We start from the raw sequence: 8592 nt of genomic DNA on the forward strand, positions 1-8592 counted from the left end.
ACCTGAAGGATGAGGTTCATTATGTTCTTCACCGCAGCCCAGCAGCCACACTGACAGAGTCTCTGGGTAAGACGAGGACAGAATTTCATTCACATTGCATGCTCAGTTGTGTTTGTTACTCTTATGGCTGAAGTTAAGTCAGGGTCGTTAATTACCTTCTAATGGCAAACAAATAACGGGGGGCCATCACATGGAGGGTACTTTCCTTGAAGTAAACATGCCTGTTGGATGGATAGTATCAAAAAGGCAGAGAAATTGTTGGAGGCAACTAGTTTGTTTCAGGTGGAGGTGATTGCAGATAACAGACTGACCTCTGCTTTCAAGAAAGAAGCCAAAAATGCTTCACGAGCCACAATCTCAAAATAACTGTGTAGTATAAAGGCCTTATATCACTGTCTATTAAAAACTCAAATGTTTGAGGCAATCAAAGAAAAAAGGAGAGGAAAGCTTGGAGCTGGCTGCTGTTGCTTCCAGACAGTGTGTCCGTCCACACTGTTCAGGTGGCAGAAAACAGCTAATTGTGGCTTTAAACTGTTACAACATGCACCTTACTTACCCGACCTACACCGTCTGACTTCTATCAGTTTCCCAAACTGAAATCTCACTTGTGTGGTCGCCACATTCTTGCTGTTGAGGAGCGTAACAGGGACAATGAAGTTTGACATCAGTGGACCAAGTGCACTGAAGTTAGAGGAGACTATGTTAAAAAAATACTGCAAAAACAGTTTTTCTCTTGTAACGTTTTCTGGTGAGGCTGAGAACTTTTTGACGTACCCTCGTGTACAGTCGTCCTCAAATGTAATCATACCCTCCCATTAAAGAAGGAAAAAAAAAACAGCTGTCACTGAAATAAGTATAAATTGACAAAAGTAATAATAAATAAAAATTGAATGAAAGTCATGACGTTGCTTTTGAATTTTGATTCAACAGAAATATTAAAAAACAAAACAAACAAACAGAAAACAACATACAAGTAAACAAGCATGATGGGACCTGTAAACTAATATTTAGTTGAACAACCCTTTGAGCCAATCACTGCAATCAAGTGTTTTCTGTAACTCTCAATCAGACTTCTGCACCTGTTGACAGCTATTCTGGTCCACTGCTCATCAGCAAAGTGCTCTAATTTGTCTGGGAGAGTTTTGTTTTTTTTAAATTATTCTTGTCAACCACAATTCAAAAGCAATATCTTATTTCACTAAATTATAATTGAGCAAATTTTTATTTATTATTACTTTTTTCAGTTTCTAGTTATTTGAAGGACTTTTGTTAATTTTGCCTTTTCTTTAATGGAAGAATATGAATACATTTGAGGACGACTGTAAGTGTCGACCATTAATCGTTAATGATTTGGCCAAATTGTTAAAATCCTCTGATTCCAGCCACCTAAATCACAATATATCCTGCTTTCTCTACTCCTCTATGACAATAAACTAAATACCTTTGGGTTGTGGACAGAACAAGACATTCAAGGATGTCATTTTTGACTTTGGGAAACACTGGCTGGCATTTTTCTCCACGTTTTCGAGATTTTATCAACCAAACAACTAATATATTTATCAACTCAATAATCAACAATGAAAATAATTGTGGTATAGCTTGAACAATGGCTGTTGTATAATAGATGATCAGTTTTGCAAACCTTCAAATGTAATTTAGATGTAGAGCGCTGGGGCCTGGCTGGGACTGTGTGTGCTGAATTCCATTATGTTGGGTCCAGCTTTAGTTTAGAGACACATATTTGAGTTTATTTGTGCTTTCTCTTGATGAATCTGGATATTCCTCTGTTGACATGATTAGCGCCTGTTCACATATTTGCAAAAACTGCATTGAAATTTGAGGCGTCAAGTTAGCATCTGTGTCTGGTTAGATTTACTGATTGTGCACATCAGCAGATTAGCTGATATGATATATTATTTATTGTCTTCTGCATAGTGTACACATGCACGGGCTTTCAGGTAGCCGTCAGTGCAAAGACATTTTCAGTACATTGAACAGAAGGTGTTGTGACCTTCAGAGGTGTATGTGGGGATTTTTCTAACCTTTAATGATGATGTTTTTGCTCCTGCTGGTGCGTTTTATTACTTCTAATTAGCACAAAAGAATCTGCTTGTGCTTCTTGATCCACTGTGACGTTAGCACACTTGTTTTTTGGCTGGTGTGATCAAACAGGCAGCAGGCTGTAGCTGTGCTCAGGGTGTTTTAAGTTATCAAAGAGATTTAAAAGGGTTTTAGAAAGGAAGTTACACATCGGGCTGTTTTACTGAGGCTCTGATTTTATACATTAATTAGTTAAAGTCTGTTGTCTGGCACATAGAGGGGGATTAAAGTAATGACATTCCAGTTTTCATGTCAGTGTTCGTCATAAATATTTTCTCTTTATATTGCTGGCAGTTCAGTAGTATCGCATGTAATAACACAGTACTGTTAAAGCTCTTGCCACTGATCTGCTCTTTACATTTTAAGTCTCACCTAAATATCATTTTGGTACATCCTTTGAAACACGTGGATCCCACTATAAAGCTGTTATTATTACCAGAAGCGTTAAGAGGAGTTTTAACCTTTTAGAACCGTTTACTTCTCCGTGTACCTTGAACGTTGACAAATCCGTGCCAGACATCCTCAGACCCAGCGTCTTACCGTGTGTGACCCCGACAGTAATTGTGTTTTAATGGTTTGTGCTTCATTCAGAGGCCTTCATCAGGAACTTCAGCGCCCCGTACAGTGTCCTGCAGAGACACTTGGTTGGAGAGGACAGGAGGGGAGGCGATGAGGCGGCCAAGCGTCCACACCAACACCAGCACTCACCTCCACGCCTCCTCATCACAGAACTGACCACTTCCACCTTCCTGCCGTCCGTCATGGACATTCAGAAGGTGACTCTGCTTTAGCCTCTTCTTGGCCACTACACCCTCATTATATGAAAAACATCATAGAAAATATATAAAATGAAGTTTGACCTCCCTGTTTTGCCAAATCTAATTTTATAAAAACATAGAAAATGTTTGCCCGCAAATTTACTTCTATGCGTATTTCAAAGCTTCAGTGGCAAACTTTTGTCTCCCCCTTCTGGTAGTGAGAGTAACTACACAAACACTTTTGACACTTCTGGGGTTTTTACTCACGATCCCACCTGTAGCTGCAGCTGTAGTCTTCTGTCTCCGTTGCTGCTGTTGCTTTCCTTCTTTAGCTCAGGCAAACAAACTATTGCTGTTTGATGTTGCGACTAATGCGCCAGCTGAGAAATGTCAGCACAGAAAGCAGATTTAAGCCTAAAAACATCCTGACGATACTTGTGCCCTTGGTTCCTTCTGTCGGTTTCCCCCACGCATAGACATGTTGAGTGTCGCAGGATTCAGGAACTGTTCGTCTTTGCAAAAATAGCATCCTCCAGCTTTTCGGCCACTATTATGAGACGTCATTCATGTATATAATCAGAGTGGTCAAGGAGCCATGGCCATTTTAATTCTGGTATGTCATTTAAGGCGAATTTGTTTCAATATAGGGAGGGAGTGGAGGAGCTTAAAACTCTAGTATACAGCAAAACATAGATTTTCCTGGTGCTGAAAGGCTTAATCAACATTGTGTTAACTTGTTTGGTTAATGCAATGGACATTCATTTATAAATACAAGTCCTGCTCGCTAGTATTCTGTGTGTACACATCAGCTTATCTTTTATAGCTCATTTCCACTGTTTGAAGAGGTTTTGCACTTCCGGTACATAATAACAAACAGCGGGTCTGTCAGTATGCTTTTGTTGGGGTTTGGACTGATGCTTTCTGCCTGTTGTTAGAGAGCCGTGAAGATGTGACTTAATGAAGCATCAGCACATCGTGAAGGTCTCATGGAGCAGGCAGTTGACTTTTATAGGGGGAAACATAATTGATTTCTTAAGCTGAACTATAATGCTAACCTAAATGTGTGTGTGTGTGTGTGTGTGTGTGTGTGTGTGTGTTAGGATGTGCTGCTGTTCTACTACACTCAGTGGTGTGGCTTCTGCTCTGTTCTCAACCACATCGTCATCCAGCTGGCCAGATTATTACAGGGAAACAGCACCATCACCGTGGCCAGGTACGCCGTATCTATGTTTGTTTTTATGTCTGCTTACGAAGGTGTTTCATGTTGTAGGTAGGTATACGTTGTTTACATTATTTACAAAATAAACTTGCATTAAGACTTTAGCCTCAGTTCTCTGATCTACATTTTTAAGTAAAATAACAAATAATAACCACATTTTTCTCTTTTTAGGGTAAATGTTGCACGTAATGACCTTCCTTGGGAGTTCATGGTGGATCATGTTCCCTCAATTCTTCTCTTTCCCAAGTACAGGTGAGAATAATTATGAAGAGATACAAACAAGAACACATCACTGGACATCAGTGTTTGAATGTAGTCGAGACGCAAAGGTGCTTTTCTCAATAGAATCCGGGATATACTTTCAGGGTACAGTCGTGACTCGATAATCCGACCCTTAACAATCTGAACACCTTGCTATCCGACAGGTTTTTAGGAAAAACGAACAGAACCCATGAAAAATAGCCTTAACATATCGACAGCCTTGGATTCAGACTCCGATATGACATTTTATGTCCCAATTAAGGATTACGGCGTATTCTCTGACTGAACAATCCCACAGATTGGCTACGTTCAGACTGCAGGACTTAATGCTCAATTTTTTTTTGTGAAATCCAATTTTTTGCGAGTTCGTTCACATTTCCAATTAAATGCGACTTGTATGTGATCTGCTGTGTGAACGTCATACAAATATTCAGATATTCATCATTAATTGAGCCTGAATATCCAGAGAGCAGAAAGTGCTACTGGGACCAGCCCTACTAGGTATTATAACAACTATGAACAATAAATATTAACAACGAATGACCCTTCAAGCATCAAGCCCTCCTTGTATCTCAACCTCCGTCTTGACAGTCCAACAGTCTTGCTATCCGACATAAAAGAAGGTTTTATATTTAGTGTCGGATTATCGAGTCACGACTGTAATTCAAATACTGAAATGCAGACAGTACTGATTTGGTTTGGGCTCATATCTGTTCATGTATCTTAACTAGAAAACTGTTAATAGCTGTTTGCATCTTTCATAATGTGTGATAGTTGTCTTTGTATTATTTGATGTACTGTGACAACATCTCACGCTGCCTTCTTGGTCACATCTGACCTTTTACCTTGTTAAATGAATAAAAATGAAAAATAGAATGAAAACATGTACAATATTATTTCACAAAGGAAAATTATTGAAAAAAGAAACTTAGAAACTGTTTCACTCATATAAAAATGTTCTCTCTTGTATTCCTTCCCTTGAAGAAAACATCTCAGCGTGAAGTTTCCTGATGACCTTCCCATCACGCTGCCCAACCTCCTCCGCTTCATCCTGCAGCACTCCGGCTCTGTGCATTATGCCGACAAACCATCTGTCGAGGCCGAGAGTCCGGGACTCAGCGCCGTCCTCCGTGCAGAGTTTCTGACACTGCAGCACGAAGTCCAAGCGCTGCATCACGCCCGCGAACGTCTCTCCCAACAGCTGTCGCAGCTCTGGCGCGACAACCGGCGGCTGGCGTTCGACGCTCGCAGCCTGGAAGCGGAGAACGAGGAGCTGCAGCGAGAGAGGCAGAGTTTAGAGGAGCAGCACCGGGAGAAAAGCCGGCAGCTCGGGGAGGCGGTGAGGCGGCTGCAGGAGCTGGCAGACACTTCTGAGAACCTGCTGAATGAGAACACACTGCTCAGGGTCCTGCTGAGGGCGCTGAAGGACAGGACAGAGGCCAGAGAGCAGGCCGAGGTGGAGAGAAAAGAGGCAGAGCAGAAAAGAAGCCATATGGCCTCCTGAGCACGGGTCTGCAGGGAATCCTGAGAATGACACATAGGAGAGGAGGAGAGAGGAAACTGGGCCAGGAAATGAAGGAAGGGCTGAACTGAAAGAGGGAAAAAAAAAACAACCTGTGATGAGACCTGAGAGGTGGTGAAACAGGAGGAAAAGGAAGTTGTAATGAGGTGAAACCCCAAAAGGCAACGACCCAGTATACTTCCTCATGAGAGGCAAATGAGGACGAGATGGCAGATAAAAGGCTGCTGCTCAGTCAGGACTCTAAGTCACGATGAATACGCAGCGAAGGGAATCTGCAGAGTCAGAATCCTCCAAAGTGCTGTGATGATGTGAGCTTATTCAATCTTAGAAAACACACTAGTTTGGGAATTTAGTACCAAGTTTCAAATTCAAACTTCTCAGTTCTGATGCTGCGCTTGCAAAGATTTAATTTTTTAGTGTGAAGGAAACCTACGACACAGACCCTGCAGCCAAACTGTTATTTACTGTAAACTCAGAAGGCACAAACTAATACAGGCCGAATTATAGGACCACGGTGATCAGTTTAAATCACCTGTAGCCTGCGACAAAGGCTGGTTCATTCAGCATAATGTCCATTTATGCAGAGCTTTGTTATATTCACTGCTCTGTCCACACTCCTGATTGGGTTCTTCCATCTCAAATCATCAGGGGCCTTTCTGCTCAACCAGCTGATCTGCTTTAAACTGTGGACATTAAAAAAAGGTATTTGTGAAATATTAGATATTTTAAATACTTTCCAAGACTGTTTGATCTACTTGCAAGTAGTCAGGCTTTTGTCATTAACACTTAAACATATTAGTGCCACACATTTAATGCGTGAAAAAAACATGCTACAAGTGGGTCTACATGGAATTCTTTTTTTTTTTTTCTTCTTCTTGGAAAGTAGTTGATGTATCAAGCTACATTTCTCAAATGCCTTTATTAAAATGAGTATTTTATGTTCTAAAATTTTCTCGCAACTCAGAGATGGTCGAGCAGAAATTGTTCTTTAAAAAATGCGATTTCAGATGGAACGACCGAATGCGCGTTGTTTCACATGAAAACTGTCTGGTGGAGCGAGTGCTGATAAAATGGACGTTCTAATCTTCTATCAGTATTTGAACACGGAGGAAGTTTTGCAGGAACTTAGGAACAAGCGAAACCAGAAATAAAGGCCTGGTTCTCTCTAACCGTGAGCTAAATGAAGGCCCTGGACACAGAATAGAGAATAGAGAGTGTTGTTTATTTGTTTGTTTGTTTTCTTAGCTAACTTCATGGAAACTTTCCTCATAATTTTATGAAGATCAGCTGGTGTTTTGCTGATTTCAACACATTATCGATCCACCTGGTAACGGACAGCGTTGGGCTGCGTATTAATTGAATTTGTACCATTTGTACCTTCCAGCTACGTTGGAAAACCTCGTATGATTAGACACAGCAGTTATACTTAAAAACACATCTCCTCGTTTTTCACTCGTACTTTAAGTGTTATGAGCAGACACTGTCTCCCTACCTATCTGTAACTGCTTTCGTCTTGTAATATCACGAGCTGTTGTCTTTGGAAATGACGAGTAAAGCGTCCACGAAATTAGCTGTGAAATATGAAACCCAGAAAATAAAGCATTTCTTTCAGTCGTCTTTAAACTGAGTTCTAGTGACGCAGACTTTGGCTGCAGGGTCGGAGGGCGACTAATGAAGCTGAGAAGTTATTTAAATCTGAAGACGTCACAAACGTTCATTTGACGTTCAGGTGAGCTTAAAGCACTTAAATTAATCAACAAGTTTTGTGTTGTTTTTTTTTTTTTGAAGGGGATATAGTTGTTTTGTTAAACTGATCTATTTTTACAGGAATCGTCGAGTCACTAAAATATTTCTATGTAACTCTTCAGGTATTAAGAATGAGATGCTGCAATTGTTTACATGTGAAATATTGCACCGGTTTTTACTGATTAAAAATCTTTCATCTTATTGTACTGCAGTGTTTCTTTGTGGACCGTTTCTGCTCATTCACCAAACTTTCATTCTCACTTTGTTTCATTTAAATTCTCGTCCAGATCACAAAGTTTCCAAAAACAAATGCACGTATAAGGACGAACTGATGCACAAGTTGTAGATGGTATACCGGGGCGACTTTAATCCTTCTGTGTTGAACCGACTGTCGCCGTGTGATCATGAATTCAGCTCCACAGTGTTCAGCAGAGGTAAATTCCAGCTCTAATTCGGAGCAGTAGGAACATGTGCTGCTAATTTCACTCTGAATGGAGGTTTATTTGCCTGTAGATAGCGTCATGTGCTGCAAGTCTCTCAAAAACCGAGATGTTTTATATGCTTTTCCAATATCCTGAATGTTTTTACATCTTAGAAACACTAGCTGCGTATAGTCAGCAGCTGTTGAGTTGGAAATTAGTAATTAAAAAAGAGATCTGCTCCCATGACTGAGGGAGCAGTTATTTTCTTTAGCAAATTCTGTTGGTGATGACTGAAGAAGCGCACCATGACAACAACAACAACAACAACAACACATAGTCTAAGTGAATATTGACACCAGAGGTGCTTATCCACAGAATTAAGAAGCTAATTTACTCATGTGTGTCTGTGTCAGTAGGTTCAGTGTCAAAGGCGATGACTGCAGAAGAAAAAACAAAGCTCAGTGGGTTAAGTTCAGTCAGTATTTGCCCACAGTACGAACAGTGTCTGTCCTGTTGGAAAGCTGTCCTCTCTGCAGCCACACAGTCTCCGACAAACTGTAAGTA

General features: G+C 40.7%; 1 protein-coding gene across 1 annotated transcript in view; it reads left to right on the plus strand.

The window, feature by feature from the left end:
- txndc11 (thioredoxin domain containing 11) overlaps positions 1-7812 on the plus strand; it is a 15692-nt gene extending 7880 nt beyond the window's left edge. The window contains exons 10-13 of the mRNA XM_008298376.1: positions 2692-2876; positions 3959-4071; positions 4249-4329; positions 5323-7812. Of these exons, the coding sequence (XP_008296598.1) occupies positions 2692-2876; positions 3959-4071; positions 4249-4329; positions 5323-5842 (899 nt within the window). The 3' untranslated portion in view covers positions 5843-7812. The remainder of the gene's footprint in view (positions 1-2691; positions 2877-3958; positions 4072-4248; positions 4330-5322) is intronic.
- Positions 7813-8592: the final 780 nt, after the last annotated feature.

The sequence above is a fragment of the Stegastes partitus genome, unplaced genomic scaffold (genome assembly GCF_000690725.1).
Source record: "Stegastes partitus isolate 25-593 unplaced genomic scaffold, Stegastes_partitus-1.0.2 Scaffold1310, whole genome shotgun sequence".
In the NCBI taxonomy this organism is placed as follows: Eukaryota; Metazoa; Chordata; class Actinopteri; family Pomacentridae; genus Stegastes; species Stegastes partitus.